Source organism: Helianthus annuus, chromosome 16, assembly GCF_002127325.2.
Source record: "Helianthus annuus cultivar XRQ/B chromosome 16, HanXRQr2.0-SUNRISE, whole genome shotgun sequence".
Taxonomy (NCBI): Eukaryota; Viridiplantae; Streptophyta; class Magnoliopsida; order Asterales; family Asteraceae; genus Helianthus; species Helianthus annuus.
Genome location: NC_035448.2, coordinates 192,289,457 through 192,304,679, shown reverse-complemented (window position 1 = coordinate 192,304,679; position 15,223 = coordinate 192,289,457). Strand labels below are relative to the sequence as shown.

At 36.8% G+C, this 15,223-nt stretch overlaps 2 protein-coding genes and 2 long non-coding RNA genes across 17 annotated transcripts; 3 read left to right on the top strand and 1 right to left on the bottom strand.

The window, feature by feature from the left end:
* Positions 1-916: 916 nt before the first annotated feature.
* LOC110920265 (ATP-dependent DNA helicase PIF1-like) lies at positions 917-1,513 on the bottom strand. The gene has a single exon (XM_022164486.2). It carries the CDS (start codon positions 1,511-1,513, stop codon positions 917-919), a length of 597 nt encoding a protein of 198 aa, XP_022020178.2.
* Positions 1,514-1,943: 430 nt separating this feature from the next.
* Positions 1,944-2,461, top strand: LOC118488027. Its single transcript, XR_004883295.1, has 3 exons — positions 1,944-2,077; positions 2,234-2,343; positions 2,445-2,461. It is a non-coding gene; the product is annotated as an uncharacterized LOC118488027 (long non-coding RNA).
* A 267-nt stretch (positions 2,462-2,728) lies between these two features.
* Positions 2,729-6,032, top strand: LOC110915027. 2 transcript variants are annotated; one of them, XR_002578703.2, is made up of 4 exons: positions 2,730-4,816; positions 4,944-5,278; positions 5,366-5,471; positions 5,605-6,032. It is a non-coding gene; the product is annotated as an uncharacterized LOC110915027 (long non-coding RNA). The 2 variants fall into 2 exon arrangements; XR_002578701.2 differs by having other exon boundaries at positions 2,729-5,278.
* Positions 6,033-9,849: 3,817 nt separating this feature from the next.
* Positions 9,850-15,001, top strand: LOC110915026. Of its 13 annotated transcripts, none has more exons than XM_035985041.1 (11): positions 9,851-10,023; positions 11,894-11,982; positions 12,062-12,242; positions 12,345-12,990; positions 13,078-13,206; positions 13,343-13,579; positions 13,661-13,884; positions 13,982-14,074; positions 14,156-14,263; positions 14,353-14,628; positions 14,718-14,999. In XM_035985041.1, the coding sequence occupies exons 7-11, from the start codon at positions 13,705-13,707 to the stop codon at positions 14,772-14,774; spliced, it is 714 nt and encodes a 237-aa protein (XP_035840934.1). In that variant the 5' UTR covers positions 9,851-10,023; positions 11,894-11,982; positions 12,062-12,242; positions 12,345-12,990; positions 13,078-13,206; positions 13,343-13,579; positions 13,661-13,704; the 3' UTR covers positions 14,775-14,999. The 13 variants fall into 13 exon arrangements, with proteins under 13 accessions (XP_035840938.1, XP_035840935.1, XP_035840937.1 ...); XM_035985046.1 differs by having other exon boundaries at positions 12,062-12,301; positions 12,833-12,990; XM_035985047.1 differs by having other exon boundaries at positions 12,062-12,301; positions 12,792-12,990; positions 13,082-13,206.
* The last annotated feature ends 222 nt before the right edge of the window (positions 15,002-15,223 follow it).

Below are 15,223 nucleotides of genomic sequence, written 5' to 3'. Positions count from 1 at the left end.
AAAAAAAAGGTAAAGGAAAAAAGAAAGAGGGATGATCATGGATTGAAGATATTGGAGGTTGAAGGAAAAGTTGTTGCAAAAACAACTACTGTTGAGAAAATTGGAAAATATGATTTCACAATGAAAGGAGAAAACCGCATGGTATGTATTTTTTACATAAAAATCATAGACTGAAATATTATAACATGAATATGGCTGAATGAGTTCTTAAATACGGATTTGCATGCAGAGAATGCCTGCTAATGTTGTAAGAGCAGCCGGATTCCGAAATAAATCTCATAAGTTAAACGTGAGGAACTTGAAGGGAAAAACAATCAAAATGAATGTTAGGCGCCAAAAGAATGAAAATGCTGTAAGGTATGCAATCGAAGGTTGGCCGATGTTCATGAAGGAGAATGGACTTTGTTTGGGTGATAGACTGTATTTCACATTTGTAAGTTCACCAAATCTCCTGATCTTATCAAATGTGGATGGGGTTAATGCATGTTAACAGGTAATCTAATAATGAAGGTGTTTGTGTAGAACAAATGATGACTGTTTTGTGATCATGTTATTTGGTTTACTCTTTTTTGGACAAAGTTTCTATGGTTATGATGTTTTATTTTGTTAGTAGGTAGTTTATGGTTAAAGACAACTACTATTATATCATCTAACAAAGTACCATAATTTTGAATGTAATTAACAGTTGGTATCGTGCATAAATACTTGTTGGTTATCAATGTTTAAATATATCTATTTACAAACTAACTTGTGTTTGTTTATATGTGGTTAAGATTATTTATATAAATTGTATGTGATATATATTACAAATGAAATGTAAAAAAAAATATAAAGTAAAATGGAAATATAAATTTCGGAGTAAAGGAATAAATAATATGACAGTTGGATATTAATATTAAAATAATGAAACTATAAATCAAAACTGTAAATTTGAGAATATCTCTTTGTATACAACATTTGTAGTCTTATTAGTAACGTTCCCCTCAACATCTAATATTAACATCCTTAAACCATCCATGCTTTTGACTCTTGAAACTGCAACATATAGTTGTCCGTGAGTGAAAACAGGCTGCTTTAGAAACAAACCAACCTTAGATAACGACTGTCCCTGACTTTTATTTATCGTCATTGCAAAACACACAGCTATCGGGAATTGCCTTCTTTGAAGCTTGAAAGGTATTCGTTTGTCAGAGGGGGAAAGATTGATCCTTGGTATAAAAGTTCTAGTACCAATATTATTACCAGAAATCACTTTTGCTTCAATAATCCGATCACCAAGTTTTACGACTTGTAATCTTGTACCATTGCACAGACTGTTTTTCTGATCAAGGTTACGTAGCAGCATGATAGGAACACCAACTTTTAAAACCAACTTATGATTCGGCATTCCTGAAACTTTAAGACCATTTAGAACATCGGGGGGGTAAACATTGTGTCGAATATGGTCAGTTACATTCTCAGATTGGCAGATGGAATCTGAACTTAGATACTCTTTATGATCACCAGGAAACATTGCTAATAAGGTATCATTTATCTCGTGAACAACGTCGTTCTTAGGAGCAAGTATGGCTCTTTCCTGAAAATAATTTGGATCATTGAACGATTCAAGTATCGAAGGATACACAAAGTTGATCAGATTACCAATAGGGTTACACTACAAAAAAAATGCCATTTAGTGGCACTCACTTTTAGTGGCATTTTTCTTTTATGCCATTAATTTTGATTTTAATGGCACTTTATGTATGCCATATTTGCTTAGCATACACTTTTAATGGCATTTAGTGCTTATACCACTAGTTTAGAGTTTTAATGGCACTTTACATATGCTACTAAACTTTTTAATAATTTTTAATGATACTTATACTTCCAGCTTGAAACTTCTCTTTTAATTTTCCCTCCCACTTTTCCCTCTCATAATAACATCTCCCTCCAAAATACATTTTCCATCCACAAAATCACGTTTCCTTAAAATTCTTGTTTAAAATCTCCCTCCAAAATCAATTAATTCTCTCCCCTTACCTTATTCAATCTGCCAGTTTCACCCATTCGTTCTTATTCAAGTTTCATCAGGACCTAGGTATGTTTCTCTACTTGTTGTCTATTCAAGCCCGGCTGAAGCCAGGCAATTGCTTTAGGGCTCATAATTTTCGAGGCCCCCAATTTCTTTTAGTTTAGGCCCAGTTTTTTTATTTATTTAGGGTTTAGTCACTCCCATGACCATCATTCAATCCAGGGATTAATGTGATAGGATTGGGAAGAGAAGTTGTTTCCATCGATTGTTATACAAGAACTGGTAAGTAACAATGGCTAACGGAAGGGAGAGTGCGCTCAATTTCTATTAAGGTTCGACTTCGATTTTACTGCACTTTTCCCCCTTCTTATTTGAAGATGATTAGTTTAGATTATTAGTGAGATTTCTTTTGTTGCATATTTTGTTTTATTAGGTGTTGCTGTGGATTGCGTTTCCGATCATTAGCTTGAGTCCATGGGCTTTAATTTTCCCAGGATTAGACCTTTAGGTTGGTTTATTATATTCTTTTGTCTCTACAAGTATTTATCTTTGCATTTGATCTTAAATGAACGGTTAACTGATATTGAAATTATGGGTTTGATATAAAAACTAGGTCTAGGAAAATCAATATGTTAGTTTCCTTGGTTGTTCTAGTTTTTATCTCATATTGATACCAAATTACAGTAGGATTCGGAAAAAGGCCCCAAAATTTCATTTTGCTTTGAGTCTCCAAAAACGCTGAGCCGGCCCTGTGTCTATTTCACCATATTGCTCCATTAGAGGTATTTTATACAACACCAGAGAAGCCACACATGAAGCAAAACACAACGCTAATCCGGCTAATTAGTTCAGTGCTGGATGACACGGCTATGGTTAGGTTTTCATCACACTGATTTCATTACTAGCATCTTATGCAATCGAAATTGCCTATGTATCTTTCTTATTTATGTTTACAATGAATCAATTTATTGGAAAGGAGAACGAAACCCTAGCCCTAGCCTAGGGTTTTAGTCCAGTAGATCCCAATTACATTTTAATGGAAGATTGATTGCCTTTTTCAGTAATGTGTGTTGTTTCTTCTGATCTTAAGTAATATATGCTTTGATGGTGTTGTATGTGCCATTGATTCATCTATCGCCGTTTTCGCCTCCAAGTTGGTGGTCTATAAAATATCCCTCTCTTTTAAAAAAAGTATATTTGTTTCATTCAGTTGATCGCCTATATACACTGTTCTAGCGAGTTTTTGGCCTGTCTCCTGCCCGAAAATGATGGTGTGTTGCTACTTGATATGGCAACTCCGGTTGCATCCATGACACAACTGAGCTGGCTATTTTTGACGACGATGAGGAAGCGTGCTTCTGACCTATTTTCCCCTTTTCAACGACCATCATGATCTTTTTAGATCTGAGTCAATTGGTGTTGATGATTTCGTTTTGGTCACTAAAGTTTAAGGCAAAATATTGTTCTATTTTCAATTATGCTTAATGTTCCACTTTAAAACATCTGTTTTTGGTATTTTAATTTTGGTTTTGTTATCATGGTCATGGTGATACTTGAGACTTTAAAAGTTGACTTTTTTTAATCAATTTATGGTGTTAACTGCCAAGACTAACAGTACCTAACAGCTGTGTATCAGCTGTGTATCAGCTGCGTATCAGACAAAGAGCAGCGTATAGGCTGAAAGAATGATAACATAAACGGCCTTGCCACCTCTTTGTCAACCTGTTTGAATAGGTGTATAAGCCTAGGGATGAGCTCGGTTTCAACTGATACCGAAAATCCCAAAAATTGGGTATCAGTACTGGTATTTGTAGGTAAAAACCGGTACCGAAAACGCTAAATGTCGGTACCAATAATATCATGGTTTGGTAAATTCGGTACAAGTACAAGTACCTATACCGGTATCCGGTATCATTTGCTCATCTCTAGTTATGTTTTGTCAACCCGTTCGAATAGGTGTATAAGCTATAACAAATATTTTGTAAAAGAAACAGTTTTGACATTTTAAGTGTTGGTTAAAGTCTTAAAGAAACGACTTTGACTTTTTAAAGTAAACTTTGAAGCTACAGATTTCATTATGTTATTGAACCTTGAAGTGTATAAACATAACAGCAGCGTATTATATGCCATGATAAGTTTTGTTGACCCGTTTGAATAGGCAATCACGATTAAAACATTTTGTTTTCCCCCTTACTCATTATCAAATTGCCATACTCGAAGGGAAACCAAGCACGGCCAGAGGATCGCAACTTCAACTCCTTCAATTGACACTTCGATTGAAAAAAGAATATAACTCTGGTGATTTAGGTCAGTAATTAGTAAAAATTAAAAAAATATGTTCAAATGGTCAACAATGTGTGATTGTGGGTATATGTGCAACAATCGAGATGCATTTCTGTGATTTTTACCAGTTTGAATTGAAACTTCGTTGTTGTTTTGTTTATCAGTGTGTGCATGTGCAATGATCAAGTTAGTTGATCATAAATGCATTTTGTTTGTTCATGAATTATTCACTGAATTTTAGATGGCCGACGAAATACGTGAATCGGGTCGGATTACGTGTCAGATCATGATCATGCTCTGTTAATGTTTGAATGTAAACGGGTTCAAGTCAGAATGGGTCAATTTAAAAAAGGCATCATTTTGTCATTTGGTCAAATTGGAGCTCAGACTTTTGCATTCAGTGAGCTTGTAGCTATTCATCGTATTTTTAGCCCTGGTTGTTTTTTAGGGGAGGGTGGGTTTGGATCAATGTATAGAGGGCAAATTCAGGGAAGTGGTCTGATACGTATTGGAACTTGGAAGGTAAACATTAAAAATAATGGTGATTATATGTATAAATACTCATTTTTTTAAGTCAGTTGTTTTTTTTTTGTCTGGTTATTTTCATTCTGTAACTGTTACGACTGGCGGGTTTGGGAATTCTGTGAAGGTGAGTGTAGAGTTGGTGGTTGAGGCTGTGAATCTCGAGCCTGCTAGCCAGCCGTTTGAGGTGGTGTGCCACCCTCGCGCAAGCACGCCTGAGTTCTGAGTGAAAGCGTCAACTGTAAACGCAGCAATGCGGATTCAGTGGTCTCCAGAAATAAGGCTCAAGATGGCTTTAGATAAAAAAGGATTAGTCGCGAATTAGCTGGTTCATGGGCACGATTTCTTTGTTTGATGTAAAAGATCAGTTTCGTTGGCTGAATTCACCTTGGAGGCTTCGTGAGGGATACTCTTTATAGAGTACGCTTTATGAGTGAGATATTAATGAATACGTATTTATAAGTGAGATATTATTGATTATGTATGAATGTTTGTTAGTTGGTTTCTTAAATGTACAAGTTTGACATGATTTTTGGTTTCTTGTTACAGGTAGCTGGGATGAACCCGATTTGCTACAAAACGTGAAACGGGTCAGGGGCCGTGGTTAGTTGAGTTGGTGTCGTATGTGCCATTGATTCATCTTTCGCCGTTAATGGTCTATAAAATATCCCTCTCTATACTGAAATAATATATTTTTTTAAATGATTATGTAGGTGACCTGATGCAAATTAAGAAAGAAATTAACACCTATAGCTGTAAATGAAGGTTCCTTTTCACCTGTTTTACAGGCCGTAATGTTATGGTTGGAGAGGCTAAAAGAAGCAGAGTAACAATTATAGAGCTGCTACAACAAAGCCTAGAACAACATGCTGCAAGTGTACTGTTTTCTTCAACTATAACCAACAAAAGGACCGTCATATAAGATATCGGATTTACTTCGTATCTGCCAACAATTTAAAAATGGATGCAATGTTTTTTTACACCCTTAACCTACGTACAAGCTGTCTCATTTAAATCTATTTCTTAGTAATATGTCAACCCGCATCTTTTGTTTTGTACATAATCATATCGCTCTACGGACTACATGTTAATAGCTAATTCTGCAGTATAGCAGGTTGTTTTTAGTATTGTACTTCACTGGTAAGACTACATATTGCACACATACATGTAAAGTATGCCGCTGCATCATGCGGGCAGACCTGCTAGTTCATATTTATTCTCATGAGTATAAGTTGGCTATTCATATCATCACATATGATGAAAAAAAGATGCTTTCCTGTATGTTCTTTTTCATATATAAACATGCAAAGTAACATAAAAAGCAAAACTGCCATATTAATATTTACATACTATACAATAAAAAAATCAGCCGGAGGTGTCACTAGTAGCAGCCTCTCTATTCCTACGGGGTAGAGGTACGGTTGTCTAAATCTTACTCGCCTCAGACCCTACCTTAGCTTTGTTATGGATGGGATATACTGAGTATGATGATGATGACAATAAAAAAAACAAAATTTAAAGAAAAAACATGCTTTAACTCTAATAAAAGAGATTGGGAAAAGGAGAGCGCTAAACGAACCCACGTCACCAGGCTCAAAAACTTAGGAGCAGAGTAGAACTTGACCACGCTACTTGTTTGATATAAAATCTATGTATAATACTTAGGGGGCGTTTGGTTCGCAGAATGTTTTGGATTTAGAATTGGAATTTGTATAGGAATTAGAATTTTAAGGAATTGGATTTGGAATTTAAATATTTCAATTGGAATTGGAAATTGTTAGAATTGAAATCTCAATTCCATTTTTGATGCGTTTAGTTGTCAAATGAACTGAAATCCATCACCCTGGCAACCACAACCTCCGGTTCGGGTCAAAACGTATGGGTAGAAACAGTACAGGTCGAAACCTACTTGTCAAAACGGTTCGCATCTAAACAGTTCGAGTCATAATGGTTCGAGTTGAAACAGTACGGGTCGAAACGGTTCGGGTCAAAACGGTTCGCGTAGAAACTGTATAGGTCGAAATGGTTCGCGTCAAAACAATTCGAGTTGAAACGGTTCGCGTCTAAACAGTTAAGGTCGAAATGAGTTGCGTCGAAAAGGTTCGGGTAGAAACGGTACGGGTCGAAATGGTTCGAGTTGACATGGTACATGTTGAAACGGTTCGGATCAAACGGTTCGCTTCGTAACAATTCGTGTCGAAACGATGTATGAGTCGAAACGGTTCGGTTCGGGTCGAAACCATACGGGTCGAAATCGTTCGAGTCGAAAAGGTGCAGATCGAAATGGTCGAAGATTCCAATGAATGTACTTTAATTCATTCACATATAAGAAGGATAAGGAATTCATGCCAAAATACAATTCCAATTCCAATTCCATTGTTAACCAAACACATAAAGATTGGAATTGAGATTCAAATTCCATCAAATTGTATGAACCAAACATCTTAAGATATAGAATTCAGATTCCAATTCCCTTAAATTCCATTGGAAACCTGGAACCCAAACGCACCCTTAGTACTTAGTTATTAATATAACCAAGTATTTTAATTTTATTGTAATAAAAACTACTTTTCAAAATAGTTACATTGTTTTTATATTATTACAACCAATGTTTAACTTTTCTTCAAACTTTATTTTTTTGATAGCTTAATTTTAACTATGATCAACCATTTTTACTATGAATAATTCAACTATGGAATTCACAGTATTGCTCGTAATAAGACTTTGTTCTGGAATAACTAAATTATTGCCATGTCATCACCACATATGAATTTGAGCAATAACTAAATATCCAATAACTAGGTGTAGTGGAATAACTACCCAATAACTACACACAACAAATATAAAAAAAAAAAAGAAAAAAAAAGACATGATTAGCTAAAGGGTGGGGGCGTAATTGGTGCTCTGACGTTGTGTTTAGTGTGGCAGGGGGGTAATTCCACAACACGTGCTCTGACGTTGTGTTTAGTGTGGCAGGGGGGTAATTCCACAACACATAGTCTAGTTATAATGGTCATGAGTTTCTTAGTGATCCATGCTTGGTAGGCATAATGTATCTTATTTATCATGATATATCGGGATGATGGAAATTGTAATGGGTCCATTATACTCGATCGGATGGCTATTCGATGGAGAGTTTGGTAGTTTGAAGTTTTATCAAATCGTTTTGAACAAAGATTAGTTTAAGGGATAGGTCACCTGTCGAATGGTCATTCGATCGAATGGTCATTCGGATCGAATGGTCATTCGATCGAATGGTTATTCGGTTGGATGGCTATTCGAGTGGGTGATCTGTTATTTCTGAAAATTTCACAAAAGTTTTCTAAGTTCAAAGTTCGGGTTTTAACGGAGACGACGTGATGACGTGTCAAACAACGGAAACATACCATGGTCTAGTTCAGTCGATCGGATGGAAATCACCCCATTCGACCAGCCTCACTGTTCTTGATGGGGTTTCATGTTCAACCCGTTAATCGGTCATCTCACCGGTGGAAACCCGTTTTCAAACCGGTTCTCAACTAGAGAATGAGTAGAGAGCCTGAATGAATCTAGATTCCCTCGGTTTTGTGTAGAATGTTGAAGAAAAGTAGAAAACAGTTGGAAATGTTGAAACTTGTTGAGGTTTGTGTTGAATAGTGTGGAAATCCTTTAGATCTGGACAAATCTTGATGAGATGACGTCACACAACCGATTGCATAAGCAACTGAGATGATGTCACCTTCAAGGTGCCCAAATCAGGTGATTTCAAGATGAGAACCATTGATTTTGATGGAGAAGATGATGGAGAAGTGTGTAGTGATGATGGAAGTACAAGATTTAGGGAGAAATACTTACGAAATAGCCTTGAATCGAGAGAAAAGTGCTTGAGAATGATCTGGGAGCGAGTTGGTCGAATGGAGCTGTCTCATCAGTGAACAGTAGCGTGTACAGCGGGTATTTATAGGGTGAGTAGGAGAGTAAGGCGGTGAAAGTAAGTGGCATTCGGTCGAATGGCTGTTCGGTCGAATGGCCATCCGATCGGATGGTTATCCGGACGGATGTCCATTCGGTCGAATGTCCATTCGGACAGCCGTGGTGTGCGAGTTAGTTTTCCAACTTTCGTTTCGTTGGTGGTGGTTTAGTGTTGTAGGAGTGAAATGACTTCTACTAGTAGTTCTAGTAAATCGTTTAAGGCGTTTCGTCGAACGGTTTTAGGGTTTGGGGGTGATCACACTCAGGTGCATTCTGAGGAGGTGAAGAATGAGCCGAAATCGTTACAGGATCGTGAACTTGACGAGTTTCAGAATCAAGTTTTTAGCCGGTTTAATTCGCTATCAGCTTCTTCAGCGGATGAATTTCTCTCCATTGATTGGATGTGTAAGCTGCCAGACGCGTTTGTCGCGTGTTTAGAAGATTACAAACTTGTTTTGTTGAACAATGAAAATGTTTCAAAACCGCCTTTAGATAGGCTGCTTATGGAGTTTTATGATAGGAATATCAAGGCTCTTGATATCTGTAACGCTGTTCGTGACGGGATTGAGAAAGTCCGGGTATGGAATAAGCATTTAGAGATTGTTTCGGGCGCTTCTGATTCGAAACAGAGGAATGCGATGGCCAATGAGTGAGTGGCAGTTTAGGAGGGCGAGAAAGGCGTTAAATGATTTAGCTATACTTATGCTCGATGATCATAAGGACTCCGGATCTCTTTCTTTGCATAGAAACGATCGTTCGAGCGTCCAAATAAAGGGAAAGATGTAAACCAGCAACGAAAGCCAGGACACTCGAGATCCCTTTCGTGGAGCATGTCTAATTCGTGGTCAACAAATAGCCAGCTCGGTTTATAATCAAGCCGAGCCCGAGCCCGAGCTTGCCCTAGCTCGGCTCGGCTCGACTCATGAACAACCCTAGATATACTTGAATTTTAGAATAAGATTAATATATATGGATATATAAGAGGAGTAAAAAAGTTAATTTAAAATTTTAAAATTTATCTATTTAAATGGGCGGCAGGTTATTAAAGGCAATTAGCGGTAATTACAATTAAAACTTTTTTATTTTCCCTCTTTCTCATTATCAAACCGCTATCCAACCACGTTTCCCAACCTAATTCTGGTGATTAAAGGGAAAATCGAACTTGACGACTTGTTCAATCGCTAGAAGGAGTCAACTGCCGGTGATCGGAGGGTTACCATTGGTTCAATCGCAACCACAACCACCTTCAATTTTAGGTCAGTAAACCGTAAAACATAGATGATTATGTTCAATTAAAATATGTTCAAAGGAAGGATGTTGATGAAATCGGCGATGTAGATCTGGAAAAGTGTTGTACATATCTATTCATATCATTAAGAGTAGATAAGTTCATACATTTGCTTTTGGTTTACATCAGGTTCTTATCTTCATGAATATTCAATTGTTGTAATGGAATTAGTCCTTATTTAAAGTTGCGTATAGTTTGCAGGTGTAACCATCAGAAGCAGCCTATATATTTGTTGTTTTCCATTGTTTTGTAATTCTTGATTTTAGTCTCAGTGGGTTGGTCTAAGTAATTTTAGTTTAGTCTATGTGGTTTCTAAGGAATGCTGAAGCTTGTATCTCCCCGAATACTCGATCAATTGCCACCCGTTTCCAAAAAAATTGTTCGTTCCGACTCTTCCAACATGTCACCCTTATTATTCCTTGAACCACTTTTTTTCTTTACTTCGCATAAGCTGGGTATCTTCAATAGGTCCTTGGTTGTGAAAGGCGATCACTTGTGGGATTTTTCACCAAAGACTCACCTTGACCCAGTCGATTGGGAAGAAAGGGACCGCGAACCTGGACAAAAGTGCTCTGCATGATTTCACTGAAAAGGCACCATCCAATTCCAGGCCCCAGCTCCATCTATCGCTGCTGTGATCCGAGAGAGTGAAGTTGTAAATTAAGCTGGTACACTGCTGAGATTCATCCAGCTCTGAACTAGATTCTGGATTCCTCTGGCAGTTCCACCAGACGGCCCAATGTTGCTGTTGGGTGTTTATTTTCTCAGCAGCTACTGATGCGTTCTTCCTCGATGTTGGGTTTCAAGCTTCAATCACACACAAATAAAAACTCATGAAAATAGATTTATTTTACTGCTCAAAACGCACACTTTTGTTCATTGCCAAACCAAACATATATACACACATTTAGCTACGTAAATGAAGGAAACTAACTAACCAGCACTCCTACAAATCAGGACACTAACCATGACTCAAGACCCACTATTTGACCAAATGAAAACATAAATCCATGTGACATAAATAACTTTTCTGCTGATTCGTTTGACCTGTATCCAATGACGAAGCTCAATTTCCGGTACCCGAAAACCCGTCAAGATTAACCTACACCCACCCCCTTATTCTTGACCTTGATCCATTTCTTGCTCCTTGATAAAACCACACAGGTTCCTTGTTCCGACTCGAAATTCATACTTGCGCGATCACTTCACACAGATCCGACTTAACTCCTGCTCTTCATGTTCTTTTGCTCACCCGTTTTAGTAGCCCGATACCAGTGCCATTGGTACTGTTTCGTCATCGATGCAGCCCCGAAACAGACCCAGTTCAACTCTCGAATCACACCGGTATGCCACTTGCTGATCACCATTTTACAAGCCATCAATTGCAGCCTTTCGGACCATCAGTTGCTGTCACAGCTACCTTTCTTAACCTTTTCGTTTTTTACTTGATATTCATTCTCATCGTGACTCCAAATTTCAATTCATACTGGCTCGATCACTTCACACAGATCCGACTTAACTCCAAATCTCATTCTCGTCGTGACTCAGATCATCTGTTCACCTAAAATCCTTTTCTGCCTTTGATTTCCTCTATCGATCACATAGATCAGCCTTCCTTAGTTCCTCTTTTTCTTCTTTCTGGATTGATTCACACAGAACCTGTTCACTCAGAACTATCTTTGATCGGATTCAACACAGAACCCTATCACGATCACATATATCACACAGTTCAAAGTTGTATTATATTTAGGATACTTGTATTTTTTTTCTTTGTTTCTTGCATGTTATTCTAATATTATATAGTAAATATTCATATTGTATTATATGTTTTTGAATAGACAGTATGTGTAGGCGCCAACAGCTACGTTCACTTCTACAGACATTAGTAAAATGCAAGATTATCAATCAAATTCTCATGATGCACATGGTACTAATGCAAATTATCCAAATTCTTTGATTTATTGTTTGTTTTCTTCTTCTCATTGGTTACTTTTTGACTTTGACAGGAAAAGGAAATGAGTATTTGGAAGCTAGACTAGTGAGGATTCAGGAGAACCAAAAAAGACTACGAGAATTTGGAGTTAAAAACATTGTGGACTCTATGGAAGTCTGGTAGACAGTAACAAAATGAAGAAAAAACAGTGAAGAACACTCATGCGGGGGATGTAGACTATATTCCAGATCCAGGTGATGTTTGTGAGGAAGATATCCAACAAGTTGGTAGAAGTGTTATAGTACCCAAAAAGGTAATTTGATTATTCAAACTTTGTTTATTTTACTTTATATAAGGTGACTCGGGGCGGTACGTGATGGAGCTCCATAACGCGTTGAAGGATCACGCAACACCGGCGCCGGACCCATCCATCACGCGTTATAACAAAACGCGTTAAACGTACAACGCGTTGAAGTTTTGTTAACATTCTGCATTTGTTCTGCATGGGGGTTGTATGTTTGACACCTGCATGTGGCATCTCTCTGCATGTTGACACGTGTGTTTCATGAAAGAGAAAGGGGGCGAAACATTTATTTATGTGAGGGTATTTGTTGGTTGGGGGGAAATTGTTGGGTGTGGTGGTGAGTGATGACCACCCTGCCTAAAAAAGGTTGTGAGTGATGGAAAAAATGGTTGATGACATGGCGGAATTTGATTGGTGTTTGTGAGTGATAGATTTTATCACTAGTTAACCACCCCGCCCGCCCTAAACTTGTTTTCTAACGAAAATAAATATGTTTTAGCGACAACGTTCACAATATATTCCACCAATGTCCATGAATAGAGCTGCTAATCTCATGAAACTACGCTGGGTGCTTGCTCCAAATGTCTCTCAAAAGGTTCCATCTACTTCAAATGCAACAAAACCGAATAAAGCAGGAGCATATAGAAGGATGATTCTTGTTGATGAGGATGACGACGAGGACGAGGAAATATTTCAAGGTATTATTTTGTTAATCTTAAACTTTATTCAATCAAAAGTACCTTTTGTCCTCTATGCTTTAAGAAGGTAACACAGTGGATATGAAGGTAGATGACGCGTATAAAGACATAGACGATACAATAGACGAGATACAAATGGTAGATCACAACTATTCTGAAGATGAACACAATGATCAAGAACAATTGCACGGCCCTGAAAAAGATAAAGCAACAGAGGTTCTGATTCAAAATATATATAAGTTTTTTTTTTGAACATTTAATTAATGGTATGTGCATTATTATTGTGACTTCATGAAAATGATAATACACATAATGTTTTTTTATTTGTCTTATTTTATCGAAACTTGTTTAGGTGCTCCCAAAAAGGTTAGAGGTCATACCCAAAAGGCCGAAATATGGAAAATGAATTCTACTGAAAGAATAGCCGTCACATTTAACGACTTTGGACAACCAGTGGGGGAAGAAGGCAAAGGACTTGTTCGGTATCTTGGGACACTTGTGAGGATGGCTGATCATGTATCAATTAAGTATTCTGACTGGAGAAAAAGTTCCCATGAAAAATAAAGAGGATATGTATTCACTTGTTAAGGTATGTCTTTTATCAAACATGATATGCATCCATTCATTAAGTTAAGAGGTATACGCTAATATATATGCAATCTTTTTGTAGTCCAAATTTGTTATTCATCCAGATGAAACAGGTCAGGTTAAAGAATGGATATTCCAAAACATGGGGAAAAATGGAGAACGTGGAAAGGTTTATTAAAGTCACGTGGATATGATCCCAGCCTTACTAGTGACAAAATTGTGACGCAACATACTAATAATGACGATAGAGTGAATCCAACTCAATTTAAAGAACTTGTTACTCATTGGTTCACTCTGAAATTTCAGGTAACAATGATATGTAAATTTGATTTCATGCAATATATATAATTCTGAAACTTGATGAAAGAAATCCTATCATGTGTTAAATTACCATTTACTATAGACTACATGCGCTGCAAAAAGATTGAGCCGCTCAAAGATGAAGGAGCCTCATGTAACCGGGACAAAGTCGTTTGCTAGACTTGCTCATGAAGTGGTATTATTCTAGTTATTTTGACATATTATTATAAAATTTAGTTTTTCATTTCTTTTACTAATCATTAAGCATAAATTATAGGCAACGAAGAATGATGGTGTATACCTGACCCGAGGAGAAATGTGTATAATAACAACTCGCACTCATAAAGACGAAAGTTTTGTTGATGATAAAGCAGCTAACGTTGTGGTAATGTATTGTTATGCATTAAAATATTTTTACATATCATGTGCGTGTTCACTTTTTTTATAAGCTTACTTATATTATTATGTATTTAGGCTTCACTAAAAGCTATTGCAAATGACTCTGTAAGCAAACCCATAGATTCGCATGATTTTACAAATGATGAATACTCAAAAGTTAAAGGCACAGAGAAAAGAGGGTATGTTCGATTAGTTGGAAGAATGCCAGCCATAAAAAGTAACGGTGATTCTTCGACTAATTCACATACTATTCATGAGCTACAGAGTGTTGTGAACGTTATGATGAACATTATCCAAGAACGTATCCCCGATGCAAACTTGCCTATAGTTCTTAGCAATATGAACATACAGGTACTTACATACATGTACTACTATGTGGTCTTTTACATATACATATATATATCTTTGTATTAGCATTTATTCTCATTTAAATTTTTTAGGTCCCTCGCGTTGGTTCTTCGGCTCCTAGCAACTCGTTACCTAGCAAGGAATTATGATCTTCAAGAAGTGACGATATTGATGACAGAGCTGACAACATGTGAAGCCTTGGAGGAATAGAGATAACAAGATTAATGAATTGCTTGGAACTAAGTTTTTTTAGAGTATGATTTGTATCGAAAGAACGTTTTGACTTCTTTTGTAGACATTCATTTGTTTGCTAAGATTTACAGTATGTTTTGGATCCAACTTTTAGTTGAAATTATGACATTATTATTTTTCTACATGTTTTCATTTTTATTTGTATATTATATGGTAAATAAATAACAACTAAATTAATGAAATTAATATGATAAATGTTTGTAATGGCATTTTATTTTTGTGGAAGGGAATGAATTAATCCAGAATACTTTAAAGAGAAGCATTTCAGTAGTGGTGGAAAACATTACCATGAACTTGTTCTCCTAGTGTGCACCAGGTCCAGCTAGTGGTTGCTCTCCTGACCTAG